Genomic DNA, 14,525 nt, shown 5'->3' with positions numbered 1-14,525 from the left:
AGATTTGGCGCCGATTGCAACTGGCGAGATGTAGTAGGTCGGTGGTTGTTAGCTTGTTGCGAAACAAATATTCCGTCGGTACGGATCAACTACCTGCCGGATAGACGGTATACGCCGTTACATGCTGGCTATTGACTGATGAGTATGTTGGCCACTCATGCTCTCGCAGTTACATAGGTTGTATTGTTTACAAGCTTCCTGACTTCGGCGAACCCTTTGGCGTTTCCTGGAAATGGTTGATTTGAGTCACTGACCGTTGCATAGTCTGATCTAATAGTCACATGAAGGTATAGAAAATAAGTAACGGTCCACGAGAAGGGATCTGCTGATAGTTACTGAGTGATAGATAGTCAAAGCAGACATGCTTCAAATAAAAGACATAGAAAAAGACCGCGCCCAGGCTCCAAATGAACCCTCCGAACCGCTAACTCCGTCCAATGCTAGTTAATAAATAGATTCTTTTTTTTTTTCTTTCCATCCCCGCAGTTTAAAATCCCTGTAAAAGATAAAGAAATGGGTTGGATGGGTTTGAGCAGATTAGAAGCCATAACCGCCCCCGCCGTACGGCGTAGCCCCGTAGGGGGTCGCAGCACTGGCACCCCACGCACTAGCGCCGCCTCCATTAGCGTAGGCAGTGTAGCTACCATCCATAGCCTCGGCGGGCTCGTAGGCGTCTGGGCTCCGGACGCCCATCATGTCTTCGTCTGGAACCCCGCCGTGATCGCCTCCTTCGGTGCCGGAAAGAGATGAGATGGCGGAGGCGAGTTTACGCTGGAGAACAATGATCCCCTGCTGGATGATCATGTCTGGGTCTAGGTTTCCGATACTTTCGACATCGAGGTAGAAGTTGTTTGGTTGGGCATCGTAGTCAAACGGCTGGTCTGGAGGCGCGGCATGTTCCCAGTTGGCGTTATGCGACACGGGCCTATAAGGAGTCAATATGCAGACGTCAAGTCAAAACAGCATCAAGAGCGCCGGGGCTGAATAAGAGCCAGAGCTCAGGATGGGTAGCGTACCATTCTTTAATCGGATCCTCCTCGTACCAATAATCCACATGCCTGAGGTTATTATGCGGATCATACTCGAACCCGATCGCCGCAGTAGGCGCCCACTTCGAATGCTCCTTCGCAATCCCCTTCTTCGCAATACATGTCATCTTCAGCTCCTGTCCCCGTCTCAACTTGCAAATGAGCGGGCCGTTCCCCTCCGGATCCGTGATAACAGGACTCCCAACCCACTCATTCGCGCGCTCACCAGTGATGACTAGATCGCGCGCATATACTCGCATGATATCATCACCTGTGCATCGCGCATGTAACGAGAGCGTAACGCTACACCGAGCACAGTGGTCCTCGCAGTCGCAGTCGCGCGTGTACTCGACGTCCTGGTCGCAGTTCTTCGAGTTCAGAGGGATGAGACCTAATCTGTGGGCAAGCATTTCGTCTGGGAGGACAGAGGAGTTCTTTTCGACTTCGACGAGGTCGATGGCCATGGTGGGAATTTCGGCGAGCATGGTGCGGCGCAAGGAGTTGGCGAAGGCGAGGTCGACGGAGCTGAGTTTGAAGTCTACGCGGTAGGGTTCGGCCTGTCGCGCAGGTCGAGAATGATCAATCCACTTGCACATGGGAACTCAGGAAGCGTCGAGAGCTGTATTGAATGAGGAGATCTATTCCGGAACTCACCTCGCGCACCGTGACCTGGGGTCCGGTGGACTCGATTTCCATTTCATAATCCATGCTTGTGATGAGGCTGGGCCTCTGCGTTAATAGAGTGCTTGGGAATTTAACGCCAGATGTGAACAAAGAATAGGTGAGCAATAAGTTGTCGTTGTCGTCTGGGTGTGGATGAAAGAAAGCTGGCGGTGATGTTGAAGTCTTGAACGGACCAGACCTGAAATTCTACGCTTTACCTGATTAAGTAATTAGCATCAAAGTCACAAGTCTGTCTCTTCAATTATTCAGAGTGAACACAAACAGTGAACACAAACGCCATTTACTCAAGCTATTATGAACTTAGACTGTCCTGGAAGGGATTTCATTTCTGTATGGGTCAGTGACTGGATAGTTTGTCTACTTATTCTGTACGGTTTACAGTCAACTACAGGAATACTACATAGCTCCGTACCATTACATACCGCAAAATGGGTTGTCAGGAACTCCTTTCTGTCTTTCTTGAGTCCAGGTGTTTAGTGAATTTGAACTATCCAAGAGTTCAAGAAGCGAGGCTGTTAGCCAAGTGTGCAATCCGGCCAAGATCAAGGCCAAAGAGACGAGTCAAAGTATCGCCGCACCAGCAAGCATCAAGTCATAGTATCTCCAGCATTCGAATAGCGCGGCGTCGCCTCATTCCGAGGCACAAAGCGAAGGTCGCAATGAGTATCCAAACAACTCATTACCTGACCCTAATCACGATCGAGCGACATCAAGAACTTTTCATCCATCCGCAACAATGCCGCCAACCATGCCCCTGTAGCTTCTATGGTGACGCGATATTGCCGAATCTATAGTTGCAATCGCATCAAACCAATGTCATGCAAAAAGGAAACACAAAGTCATCAAGCCGCCAACCGATTGTGATGTGATAATAGGACCACTCGAACACCAGGGTACACCCAACCAGACAAAAAAAAAAAGAAACATGAATATGCCAATTAAATATGATGTGATATAGCAAATGCAAGAAGTTTCTTTTGAGGAAGCATCATATCAGGTCGTAAAGTCTGGATCTTTCGCGAGATCCAGCCCCAGATAAGAGGAAGAGGTGCGCTACCTCTTCAGAGAGCTTCGATTTAGGGCCTCTAGAAGCTCTGGTCGGCTTGCAAGAGCCGCTGCGGCCTGGGTATAATTTACCCACTGCCGCCTCCGCTTGTGCATTTCGGGCCACCGGTCCTCCTCCCGGTCCACGGTGACCTCAAAGAATTGATAAGAAGCCCTTGGCGCGTTGGACGTCAACTGCGTTGACGGGCGCATATCTGGGATTGCTCCCAGGTCTCGGAGGACGGTGCATACGACTCCAGCTTCTTCCCAGGCTTCTCTGCAAGCGGCTTGTTGGGCGCTCGCCTCATCAGTCTCCCAACCGCCTTTAGGAAGTACCCAGCCACCTCGTCCGGCGGATTGGATCATGAGCACCAGGCTTTTGTCTTTCGATAGCGGAACGACGCCGGCAACTAGCCGTTCGCCTTTCGATCCGTACCCTAGCGAGTAAAGCATGTCAGCAGAGCTCCGCGACGGTACAAGCTAGTTGGGAAGCTGAACTTTGGGGCAATACCGGGGTAAAGTTTCGGGAGAAAGGATATGACTCACGTTGGTTTTTCCGTCCTACACGGGACTCCATTGAGCGGACCTGGTCCACCATATTGGACCAGCGAGTATTATATAAAAGAAATCCGTTTGAGGAACCTCGCAGAAGAGAATTGTGTGAAAAAGGGATCGAAAGTTCGAAATGATACAGCTTTGGCTGTAACTTCGCGCAAAGGTAAATATAAAGAACGGAGAATTCCCGGAAGTAAAGAAGTTGAGAGAGTGACGGTCAAGGAATGACGACACTATATAGGAGTATAGAGAGGCTCCAAAAGAGGGAAACTTCAAAACCACTGAGATTCTGGCGTGATAGGTGGCCAGCTAAGGTGGATAGGAGCTGGCTCAGGACCGGTTCGTGCTTCTTCCTTCTCCAGGGGCAGGATAATCAGGCGGCCGAAGAAGGGCAATGAAATTTTTCTGGAAGAGAAGACTCGAACGATTTGAGAAATTCTAGGTATTCCCGTTCACTCCCGCGGCGGACGGGAACCTGGAGAGAGACTTGGAGATGGAAACAGACATGTTCATGGAGGGAATAGCATAGAAATAGGGGAGGGAATAGAAGAAGAGAAGAGGAAGAGGAACGGAGGGGAGGCGAGAGACCGGAGACAGCTTGGGATGGATAATGGGCGGCGCGGTCCGGCAAAGACTCCAAAGTGTCTTCGGAGACAAAACGTATTGCGTATTGGTATTACGGTGACGTCCCTGGCCTGTTACACACAATGTGTCTGCTCGAAATAGTAGACCCTCGCAAATACCTAGATGCTTTCTTCTCTCTGAGAATCATCATCAGTCCCAAGAACTTTATCATCTCTGACTTTACGGTCTCACTCTATCTCAAGCTGATACTTGCCCTTACGTCAGCGGTGTCAATTCTCCCTGACATCACGTGCAGACAACTCGCAACGCTCCAGCACAGCATCGCCAATTCACCACCTGCTAACAGTTCAGCGGCACATAGTCTGTTCCAGCTGAAGCAATGCAGAGTAATTGCAAGAGAACCAGCTGGGATCTTGGATCCGCACTTTTACAGATCGTTGATGCGTTGTCGCATCTCGACCCAATCGCCGCTGGAGTGATCCCAAGCCTCTTTGGAGTTTCGAGGCACTAATTAATCTTATGTGCATCCCCTGCTTTTCCTAGTTTGAGCTGTCTGCAGCTAGCAACAGCCTGGACTGAGCAATACCAACGCTCTGATCGACCCCATGATTCATTTATCCTCGTTGCCGTGGGCATGACTTCTGTAACATCTGCACGATGCCCCAGGCAAGAGCTGCATGATTCGTTTGAAGTATGGGGCAGATGCGCCATGGGCTCATAGCTTAGCAATTGACAAGCCCCGTTGTGTTTTTCCCGCTTGTCCGTTGAACAAAGAAGCGGGCAACTTGGGTCGGAACTCTCTCGTCCTGAATAATATCGTGTGCCTTGGGTTTGCACTCGCCGCTTAGCCCCGCGTCGATCGACCTTGGATGATGACACCGAGAAGGCTGATCCGAAAACCTACCTTGGTAAGATGGAGCATGCAGGGTGCTCTCGGCGTTTGCTCAGAAAAAGAGATCTCAGAAAGAAAAAGAAAAGAAAGGCCTTTCGGCCCTGAGAACAGCTTTCTCCACGATTCTCATGCGCAATTAAGGTTTGATACTTCAGTTGCTAGGAACCGACTTTCCTCGTGGCCTTTCGCCCTCACAGCGCAGCTTCCAACCCTCGGAGTCGCTGTTTTGCTTAGTTGACGGAGGCCACGCGTTGACAAGGTTACCCAAGGTTCAGTCACAGCCAAGAACAAATCAGTCTATACCTTGGCATCGTAGAAGAAGGGTCCGAGTATCTAGAAATAGCTGTTGGCTCATGCGGTGGACCAGACCCAGTCTAGTTTGCATTCTCTCTTCGAACAAGCGCTCAATCAGCTTACGGTCGACTCCTGCCCTTGGGCCGTACCTTTTCAATGCTGATTCTGCGATTGGCCTCTGTGTACCCGACCGTACCAGATGTCTTCGGAGTACTGTCGGGGGTGGCCCTCGGAGAAGAAAATGCCCTGAAAAGCTGGCGCTGGTTCATTGCGGGTTGCCCAATGATATCGGCATGCCAGTATCTGCAGAGTGGGTGATGCTAGAGCTCCGACTTCGCGCGGTGTCTTGGGGGATTATCCACGTTTCATTATTTGTGTGGAATTCATTCGAAGTCTGACTGTGGAACCATGAGGGCCGCAGTCCGCCAGACAGAACTTTAGGTACAGAGTACGAACTACTCTGGATGATTTTGTGTTCCTGAGTAACCAGGCGTTCAACTCATGGCAACGATCTTATCGAGAAATAAGGACAAGAATACTAAGATTAGCTCAGACGAAAATACTTTGGAGTCGATCGGCCAGATCAACAGATCTTCCTCTAAAACGTCAATGCTCACCACTCAGGGTCAAAGGCGATCATTGACTCTTGAGACTTTGTAAGAAATAATGAGAGTTTGAGCCGTTAGAGAATTAGAAATCGGTCGAGCGCTGGAAGACGGTACTTTGAAATGTTCGCTCTGGTATTGTAACGGGGGCTTCCCGTACCTGGGCAAACCGTACGGTACAGAGTACATTTCCTGCCAAAGGAATCCCAGCGCCCCAATTGCTCGACTAGTGCTCTGTACACGGATGGATAGAGTGATTTGATTTGAGTTGTTACCCACTGCTCTGCATGTCAACAATTAGCTGGCATCGTCAATCTTTCGTAGGGTGTTGTGGGCTCTCGTGGCGAGGATGCGAGGAATTGGACCAGGAGGAACCCGACATGCATACAGCAGCACTGACAGGGACTGGGAGCTGGTCAAGTCTCCTTCTAGAAGCCATCACTCTAACTTCATCTCTATCTGTCTATCTCTATCAGACGAGCTGAATGTTCTAGCTGTTGTTGATTACTTCACGAGTATGTTGTCTTCCGTTCAACAAGATTGAATAACACTTGACTCCGTCACAGCCACCACCGTATCGTCCCTGACTTCATCTTCTTCTCCCCGCAACTCCATCGTTTGTTTGACTCTCCATCCAACCCCCTCGCATACAGCCATCCATCTTTTCTTCCTTTCCCGCCTTGAGCGCTGACAATCTCTGTCCTCTCACAGCCTCACGCAACGACCACGCCATGGAGCCCTCTGACCCCAGAGCACCGATTGACGCCGAACGAGCGAGGCAGTTGTCGCTGTTCCGACCCCTCGGTGAGTGGCCAGTCAGAGCACTCTGCCCTTCCCCGTGCAATGGTCATTGGTCCTAGTTTATTTCCTTTCCGCAGCTCTCTCCAGCTTTCATTTTCCTGTCTTGCAGTTGCTGTGCCCCTCATGCTGTATCTACAGGCCTGTCCCTCCTCTCCAATACTGTCACTGTCTGATCATCCCGGTCGTTTTCTTACTGTTCTCGTGGAGTTATTATTTCCTGAGCTCTGCGTGCCCAATCCTTCCTACCCAGCTGCCGGATCCTTGACTACTGCTCGTGACTAAGACGATGGATCCTTCGTCATCATCATCGCCGTCGCCAGCATCGTTCTGACCAACATACTGCTTCAGGTTACCAGCGCAATTCGTGCGGATACTGTAAATCAGATAATGGGAGTCAGTCGTCTCGCCCTGTAGCCCCACGTGAACCGCGCCGCTTTGGATCGGATTGCTAAACGGCATGCCCTTGTAGGTGCTTCATACTACGCTAGCTCCGTTGCAGTCCGCCCAGCACATTATGAAGACCTCGTCAATCGGGGATGGAGAAGGTCAGGCAGCTTCCATCCGCCCTGGCCGGCAGTGGCAAATATGCAATGCAATCGGATCTTCTGACCCGCGCACAGGTCCGGCTCCGTGTACTACAAGCAGAACCTGCAGCGGTCATGCTGTCCTCATTATACTATGAGGTATGTTGCTGCACCCTGGCTGCACAACTAGCTGCTTCAGCCGTGCTGATTGACCCAGGCTCCAGGCTTTGAACTATAGACCAAGGAAGGATCAGCGCAAAGCGCTGAATCGTTGGAACAAGTTTGTCCTGGGTCCGGAGTACATCCGCAGAGCTGCATACCTTTGTCCGAAAAGAAGGGAGTAGGTTAGGCCCGGTCCTATACTCAGCGCGCATATGAGCTCACAAGCTTGTTAGGGAAAAGAAGCACCGTAAATGCAATTTCGACGTCGTTGACCTCGTCCACGAGGTCGAGTATAGCAATGTCAAGAGGCCAATTGACCCCAAGACAAAGAAGACCTTGGAACCGGCCCATCGGTTCGAGATCAACATTGAAGGTGACACCGTCTCCCAAGCAAAGTACGCAGAGAACATCTCCCGCTCTACAATCCTATACTCATATCTTCAGATTCGAGCTATTCCGCAAGTACCAGACCAAAGTTCACAAGGAAGACGTCTCCAAGTGGCAAACAAAAGACTTCAAACGCTTCCTCTGCTCCGGCCTCAAGCGGACCGAACCCAATGCGCAAGAGCGCAGATTGGGGTCCTGGCACCAATGCTACCGGCTCGATGGGAAGCTCATAGCCGTTGCTGTCTTGGACCTGATGCCTAGCGGAGTCAGCTCTGTTTACATCTTGTGAGCACTCCCAATACAAATATAACGCTGCACAGCAGCCGCTGACACCTAGCCAAAGCTACGACCCGGATTACGAGCAATGGGAACTCGGCAAACTCAGTGCAATGAGGGAAATAGCCCTTGCAATTGAGGAAGGCTATCAGCATTACTATATGGGTAGGGTCTCCAATGGTCACCGCAATCAACATAGAACCCTTTTTGCTAATAGTGAGCTTATAAAAACAGGCTACTACATCCACTCCTGCCAAAAGATGCGCTACAAGGGCTCCTTCCGACCTCAATACATCCTAGGTTTGTTCCCCCCTTATGCTGCATCCGATAAACCCTAACAATCTCCCAGACCCCGAATCCCACACATGGGACCCCCTAGATGGCGAACTTACCACCAAACTCAACGCAAGACCGTACGTCTCTCTCTCGCGAGACCGCCAACTCGCCGAGTCCGAGTCCGGAGCCGAAGCAGGAGCAGTCGATGCAAATGCAAGTGTAGAAGCCGATGCCGACGCCGACGCCGAAATCAACGACGAAGAAGTCTCCCTCTTCGCGCTGCACATGCCGGGCGTACTCACGGTGAACGAAGTCAAAAAGTTGGATCTGGGGAGTTGGCCGTTGCTCGTTCATGGGTCGTTTGTGCATATGGCTGTGAGTTTAACAATTTCTCATCTCATTTCCTCATTATCCTGTTTCGCACGACTAACGATGAACGAATAATAGGACCTGGTCGGATGGGAAACTATGCCGATTGACGAGCCGCAGTCAGTCAAGGGTATTGTGGCGGAGTTGGCGGCGGCTTTGGGACCTGCTGTTGTGAGTGAGAGTGCGGTTGTATTGTTTGACTAGTAGTAGGCTACTTACTTGCTCAACTCGCTGGATAGGATGGATGTTCTATTGCCAGTGGATATGTTGCTATCAAACTACGCGAAAATAGTAGACTAGACAATTGCACGATATGATGGGATTGAAACCATTACATTGATATACTGCTAACCACAGATCCTTTATTACCATAGCACTATTTGTCAAGTTCATCAATCCACCCAGAACGCCATACGATGGACTATTTGAGAAATGAACGAATCCCAGGAAACACAACAGTCACAGCCGCAAAAAAGAAACAAGTACGAAAAGTATGATCCCTATGCACACAAACTCCGAATTCAAGCGCTAGTATGCAGCTGAGACCCTAAATGACGATGGAGAAAGGAACAGAAAAAAAAAGAAGGAAAGTTCAGATCATCAGCTCAACTGGCGGCCGAGCAGTCTTGAAAGGCGGCGTCTGCTTCATCGGCATATCAACGGGGCTCATCTCCACATCCATTTCGTCCGGGTCGGCGCTCGTGTCTTCGACCATGACGGCCGGAAGGTTGGGGCTACCGCCGTGCTGCTCGGGGTTATAGATGAGCGTGCTGCTTCTGCTCCGCTGGAAGCTTGGGGTCCTCTTATCGGAAGAAAGAGACATTGGCGTGTCCGGGTCCGTCTGCATCTGGGACGATTCAGTAGAGTAGATGTTGGAAAAGGCAGCTGATGCAGTCACGCCGGATTGTTCAGTCTTGAGCTTCGCAAGAGCCTGAGCGAGATCGCTAGCGTGGACCTCCCTGTTAGGCGGGTCCTCAGTGCGCATGACCCATCCGTGAGGCGGGGAGGGCGGGGGGCTGATGAAGAAGAGCTTGTCGACTTGGGGTGCCTCCAGGAGCTTGTGTTTGATTCCTGTGCCGGACTCGTCGGACTCGAGGAGGGGCGTTGGCTCGCCGAAGTAGATCTTTGTGCGGACGGGGCGGCTGAGGAGGCTTTCGCGGTCGAGGAGCTTGCGGACGCGGATTGCGTCGTCTTCGTTGTGGAAGGAGCAGACGATGCGGCGGAATGAGGGGAGCGGGGAGAAGGAGTTGAGCGGGGCGATGGATTCGATTTGAGCGCGGATGGAGGCGAGCGACGAAGGTTGAAAGAGGTAGAGGTCGTTTAGGTCCGTGATGAGGAGGGTGTTTGTTGGTGGTGAGGGTTGAGTGAGGGGTGGGAGATTGGAGAGGTCGATGGATAGCGATGGCTTGTGAGAGGAAGAGCGCGAGGAGCGGTGGGCTTGGAAGCTAGGAGATGAGGGTGCAGATTGCGGGGATAGTGTGCCTGTCATTTTGTAGGTTGTTGGTGGCGAGGAGAGAGAGATTGATTCAGGAGGTGAAGTTGTGTGTTGAGCGAGTTGGTAGAAAAGACGAAGAAGAGGCGGAGGAGGAGGTTAAGTAGGTGGTTGTAGCGGCGTCGCCACAAGAGCAAAATGGCGATACAGTAGGTGGTTGGGAATTGTGTTAAAACAAGATGTGTTAGAAGGGAGTCCAGACTGCAAGGCCAAAAGCATATTATATACACCCTCAGTTAATCTGATTCTGCAAGAAGCAAAGGGTCTCTTTCCGTGTTCGTCGGCTGTCGAGGCGCAGCAACGCCTCTCAGGCTCTCACAGACGCTCCCGGTGGGTTGGACTTCCACTCCCTGCACTGCCCTGCTCTCGGCCTATGAGACAGTCCACGCACAACTCTCTAATTCAACCTGGTCTGTATGTCTCTGTTTGGTCGATCCAGCGGACGCGGCCGGTCGGCTGCCGGAAGTTGTTCCTGAAGATCGAGTCTCGCCTTTTGCCTGCCATGCTCTTTGCCACAGAGTCGTCGTCTCTGCTGTGCGGCAGTGGCCCTTGTCCGTTACAGAGCACGATCGCCACTTTCTATGCAGAGTCCACCAAGTCGCAGAGCCAGGCCATGTCTCGGGAACAACTACGGCGTAGTCATCGGATTAGATCTTGGCCCAAGCCTTCATAGATACTATGGAATCCCGGCAGTGAATGCGCCTCTGCTCAGACCACATACAGATCCCAATCGGCCTTATGCTTAGCTGGCTGACTCTGCCCTGTAACCCGAGCCTTTGAACGATATGCAGCAGATTGCCTCGTCAACGATGTATAGGCAACATCATAAAAGCTACTATTTTATGCTTCCAAGCCTCTATATCGCAGCTGTCCCTTGCTGACGACATGCTCCGCATGCTCCATACAACTCCGCCTCTTGGTGGAGGCCATGATCGAAATCTTGGGAAAGCACAAAACAAACGCGTCGCCTACAGTAGATGCTCCAATAGTGTGGGCGGAGTAATCGGAGGTGTCCGCTTACGCATACTGCTACAGCGTTGGTGACAGATTGTGATCTACTTGATTGTGGCTGATGTTTTGCTTCCCTCGCTCTTTGCCGCTCCTCTAACTGTTGGGGAATCCAGCTCACTAACAGCAGGCTGCTCAATTCCTTGTGGCTAAGCTCCTCAAGAAAGCCGTTAGGCCAAGCTCCCCAGGGCTCTAGTCCCTGCAGGCGCTGTCGGGATCCATGAGGGTGTCACTTCCGTCATAATCCCCGTGGTCACGGGACTACCCAATGCCTCTCTCGCTTCAGTTCCTTCGATAAGACGTGACACTATCTCGCGATGTGACTTTAGATCAATCATGACTCGCCTTTGTCACTTGGCCTCATCATCATCATTCGACTCAATGTCACATCGTGGAAAACGCGGGCTTGGCTGCGCTGCCATGAATCCCAACAATTCGGCCTCGCCTAGCCTTGGGTCCCGCGGTGTTTGGCATAGCCACTCCGCACTTTCGCGGAGGATCCCCCGCGCAACATGACTCTACTGTTTTCCTATGCGCTACATATGCCGATTATTATTAATCCGGCGGAGGGCTCGGGACAACGTTTGCAGAACACCTTACTCATGCTGACTTACAGATCGCGCGGCTTGCACCCATCTCCGGGTAAGCCTTAGGCATAGCCGTGGACTAGTACAGAGCACATTGCCTTGTGGCTGGGGTTACAGATCCTGCCATAGATATGCTTATGGCTGTTCCATCGAGAACTAAACCCAGGAGAATACTAGTACAGAACAGGGCGCAAAAAGCTACTCGTGATCGTTACGACCAACAAAAACTGCCTCGTATAGCATTGGGGATGTTGCGGTGAGCACCGTCTCGCAGAGCACTGCCAGAACCACATGCCATCACTATGCCGCTTTCCGTGGGCTGAATCAATGGCTTGCATTAACTTTAGCCATCTTCAAGTTCGTTGTTGCTCAGGCGTACTACGGTTCCCTTGACGGCAGAGTTTCGTTCGGCGCAACCCTTCGTCTGACAAACTGCCCGATACAGGCTTCCTACACTCTGATATTTGTTGCTTTGGATTCTTTTAAGGTCAGTATGTTTTATACTGTGATCGGTTCGCAATTAATTCTTGCACTGCGGCTGTTCGCTTGATGTAAACATAGTTGTGTATATCGGCGCCGGGTATCAGCCTGTTTCGCACGGTCTGCCGCGAGCCATCACGAGTATCAACTTCTATAGATCATGGCAGCATTTCGGCCACACCATTACAAAAGGTGGAGGATTATATATGGATGATCGAAGACGAAATCTCCGTTATCTTCTCAAAAGCTGCTCACGTGCACTTCACTCGGACTGAAAGACGCACGAGGTGAGTTATAGCTAGAGCATGGTCCGGAACTTCGTCCGCATAGCAATATTAGTAGAGCATGGCTAGCATATAACATGAGTCTACAGCTAACTACAGATACTCCTAACGTCTTTGAATTGAAAGTCTTTCTTTGTTTGCTGCTTGCATATAGTTCGGTCAGATGTTTTTCCACCGGGCCGAGGCGGTCAGGTGATGCCATCGTAGCTTTCAGTTTTTCTGTTTCTGCGATGATGCCGAGTTCTTGACAGCATCACATCTCTGCATTTTGCTCCATTGGAATAATTCTTAATTCCCGCCTTTCTCTCACAATGTTCAAAGGAACCCTCTTCAGACAAGCTCAGGCCTCCCGGTCTCTGCTCTCTGTCCGTTCCGCCTCCACAGCGCCGCTGGCCGTCCGTCGGACATCGCATTTCCAACAACCACAGCTCCTCCGCCCCTTCGCTCGTCTTCCTACTGCTCGATGCTACTCCACAGAGAACAAGGCCGAGAATGGCGACAAGGAACAGAAGGAGAACGGTGCTGAATCAGAAGCTGCCGACCCCGTCGCCAAGGAGTTAGAAGAGAAGAAGAAAGAGGTTATTGACCTTAAGGTAAGACCAGGATACATCTTGTTCTTGTTTTCTGCACCTTGATCGCATTCTGTAGTTGCGCTATTATTTTTGTTGCTTGAATGATTTGAGATTGACCATTTGAAAGGACAAATACGTTCGCTCTGTCGCCGACTTCCTCAACCTCCAAGAGCGCACCAAACGCGACATGGAGAACGCCCGAAACTTCGCCATCCAGCGCTTCGCCGTCGACCTTCTCGAGAGTATCGACAACTTCGACCGCGCCCTCCTAGCCGTCCCTAAGGACAAGCTCGGTGCCACCAAGACCGAGTCCAACAAGGATCTTCTTGACCTCGTTGATGGTCTCAAGATGACCCAGAACATCCTCATGAACACTCTGCAGAAGCACGGTCTGCAAAGATTCGACCCCGGCGAGCCCGGTGAGGATGGAAAGCCCCAAAAGTTTGACCCCAAGATCCACGAGGCCACGTTCATGACCAAGGCCGAGGGCAAGGAGGATGGCGAGATCATGTACACGCAGAGCAAGGGCTTCACGCTGAACGGCCGTATTCTTAGAGTAGGTTCTCCTTCGGATAGGTTTACTGCCAGCACCACAACGCTAACAAATCCATTTAGGCTGCCAAGGTCGGAGTTGTCAAGAACAACTAAACGCCAGCTTCCGCTCACTAGCTCGCTCCTCATCCCTCCCCACCTACCAACTTACCTACCTTCTCTGTACTATATATAAAAAATTGCCCGGAGAGAATCCACCTATCTTTCCACGGCGCTCCTCAAACACTTCAAAACCTCCTCCACGTTATGCCCTCTGGATCGGGATGGCCATCTATTCCATCTATGCACACATATGCACATGTATGATACACCTTTTCGTACGATTGGGGGCGTCTGGACTGTCACGTTCTAGCTAGATTTCCTGGGTTCCCTCATCACGGCGTTTATGTTTGTTACTATAGCTCACGCTCAACACTCCCTCCTCATGTATACTTACTATCCTAATTTTTACTGACTTGGTCATTCTATCTCTTTCGTCTTTTGGTTTTTGTTTCATCTCGTCTGATCTATTGCTGCTGGAAGATCGATCCACTGTAACTACAACATGCGGCGTCTGTGTGGTACCGGCAAAGGATACAGGGAGAAAAAAGGTCCCAACCCCTGCCGATTCGGCGACCCCATCTATCCATATCACCCCCTGCTACCTACCAGGTACCTACTCGGGAACGCCCCCGCCCCGGTGCTCAAAGAACTCAAAAGACAGCCATGAACAAACTGCACCTGCGGCCCAAACCCAGGAATTGGCTCACGAGCTGATACAACGAATTCTTCACAGCAAGACAATATTGTATCGGCTATGATTTCTTCGAAGTCGGCATGACCACTTCCCGATTCGGAAGTCTGTGCATGAGCTAAAGCTGATCCTTCTGGGTCCAACAAATCCGACAACTGGATATGCTGAAAGATTCAGAGGCCGAGTGTACAGTGCGACCAGGGTTCTTTTGGCCAGCATTGCGAGGTTGGCTGATTGGCTGATCACATTCTCAAGCATTGCTTCGTATAGTTCGTACGATTGGCCATTGTGCTCGCTTTCGCTCTCGTTTTCAGGTTGGTGTAGTAGGCGTTCGA

The 14,525-nt window shown here is 51.0% G+C and overlaps 5 protein-coding genes across 5 annotated transcripts; 2 read left to right on the top strand and 3 right to left on the bottom strand.

Annotated features, from left to right (window-relative positions):
- Nucleotides 1–247: 247 nt before the first annotated feature.
- Nucleotides 248–1,849, bottom strand: BDV17DRAFT_251944 (DNA-directed RNA polymerase II core subunit RPB3). The gene is made up of 3 exons (XM_073756476.1): nt 1,683–1,849; nt 1,017–1,585; nt 248–925 (listed from the first exon to the last, which is right to left on the bottom strand). The coding sequence occupies exons 1-3, from the start codon at nt 1,734–1,736 to the stop codon at nt 538–540; spliced, it is 1,011 nt and encodes a 336-aa protein (XP_073620261.1). The 5' UTR covers nt 1,737–1,849; the 3' UTR covers nt 248–537.
- Nucleotides 1,850–2,125: 276 nt separating this feature from the next.
- On the bottom strand, nt 2,126–3,900 carry BDV17DRAFT_251942 (NUDIX hydrolase). The gene is made up of 2 exons (XM_073756475.1): nt 3,303–3,900; nt 2,126–3,193 (listed from the first exon to the last, which is right to left on the bottom strand). The coding sequence occupies exons 1-2, from the start codon at nt 3,352–3,354 to the stop codon at nt 2,766–2,768; spliced, it is 480 nt and encodes a 159-aa protein (XP_073620260.1). The 5' UTR covers nt 3,355–3,900; the 3' UTR covers nt 2,126–2,765.
- Nucleotides 3,901–6,418: 2,518 nt separating this feature from the next.
- On the top strand, nt 6,419–8,686 carry BDV17DRAFT_279142 (arginyltransferase; the record flags this gene model as incomplete). The annotated part of the gene is made up of 11 exons (XM_073759661.1): nt 6,419–6,491; nt 6,837–6,881; nt 6,958–7,033; nt 7,109–7,171; nt 7,230–7,352; nt 7,408–7,569; nt 7,619–7,846; nt 7,905–8,002; nt 8,072–8,137; nt 8,187–8,488; nt 8,561–8,686. The coding sequence occupies 11 exons, from the start codon at nt 6,419–6,421 to the stop codon at nt 8,684–8,686; spliced, it is 1,362 nt and encodes a 453-aa protein (XP_073620259.1).
- A 126-nt stretch (nt 8,687–8,812) lies between these two features.
- On the bottom strand, nt 8,813–10,159 carry cbpA (putative calcineurin binding protein). The gene has a single exon (XM_073753816.1). The coding sequence runs from the start codon at nt 9,969–9,971 to the stop codon at nt 9,075–9,077; it is 897 nt and encodes a 298-aa protein (XP_073620258.1). The 5' UTR covers nt 9,972–10,159; the 3' UTR covers nt 8,813–9,074.
- A 2,417-nt stretch (nt 10,160–12,576) lies between these two features.
- On the top strand, nt 12,577–14,133 carry grpE (mitochondrial nucleotide exchange factor MGE1). The gene is made up of 3 exons (XM_073753817.1): nt 12,577–12,926; nt 13,033–13,461; nt 13,521–14,133. Exons 1-3 carry the CDS (start codon nt 12,645–12,647, stop codon nt 13,551–13,553), a joined length of 744 nt encoding a protein of 247 aa, XP_073620257.1. The 5' UTR covers nt 12,577–12,644; the 3' UTR covers nt 13,554–14,133.
- The last annotated feature ends 392 nt before the right edge of the window (nt 14,134–14,525 follow it).

This window comes from Aspergillus undulatus (assembly GCF_047715775.1).
Source record: "Aspergillus undulatus strain CBS 261.88 unplaced genomic scaffold BDV17scaffold_3, whole genome shotgun sequence".
NCBI classification, from domain to species: Eukaryota; Fungi; Ascomycota; class Eurotiomycetes; order Eurotiales; family Aspergillaceae; genus Aspergillus; species Aspergillus undulatus.
Note: the sequence above shows the minus strand (reverse complement) of the source record. Positions and strands in the feature narration are given on the sequence as shown.

Coding starts and splice junctions, on each gene's coding strand:
- BDV17DRAFT_251944 (XM_073756476.1), bottom strand. CDS start 1,736: ATGGATTATGAAATGGAAATCGAGTCCACCGGACCCCAGGTCACGGTG. Junction 1,586..1,682: donor CCCAGGTCACGGTGCGCGAG/GTGAGTTCCGGA, acceptor CCTGCGCGACAG/GCCGAACCCTACCGCGTAGA. Junction 926..1,016: donor GAGGATCCGATTAAAGAATG/GTACGCTACCCA, acceptor GACTCCTTATAG/GCCCGTGTCGCATAACGCCA.
- BDV17DRAFT_251942 (XM_073756475.1), bottom strand. CDS start 3,354: ATGGTGGACCAGGTCCGCTCAATGGAGTCCCGTGTAGGACGGAAAAAC. Junction 3,194..3,302: donor TGTAGGACGGAAAAACCAAC/GTGAGTCATATC, acceptor TTTACTCGCTAG/GGTACGGATCGAAAGGCGAA.
- cbpA (XM_073753816.1), bottom strand. CDS start 9,971: ATGACAGGCACACTATCCCCGCAATCTGCACCCTCATCTCCTAGCTTC.
- grpE (XM_073753817.1), top strand. CDS start 12,645: ATGTTCAAAGGAACCCTCTTCAGACAAGCTCAGGCCTCCCGGTCTCTG. Junction 12,927..13,032: donor AAGAGGTTATTGACCTTAAG/GTAAGACCAGGA, acceptor ACCATTTGAAAG/GACAAATACGTTCGCTCTGT. Junction 13,462..13,520: donor TGAACGGCCGTATTCTTAGA/GTAGGTTCTCCT, acceptor AAATCCATTTAG/GCTGCCAAGGTCGGAGTTGT.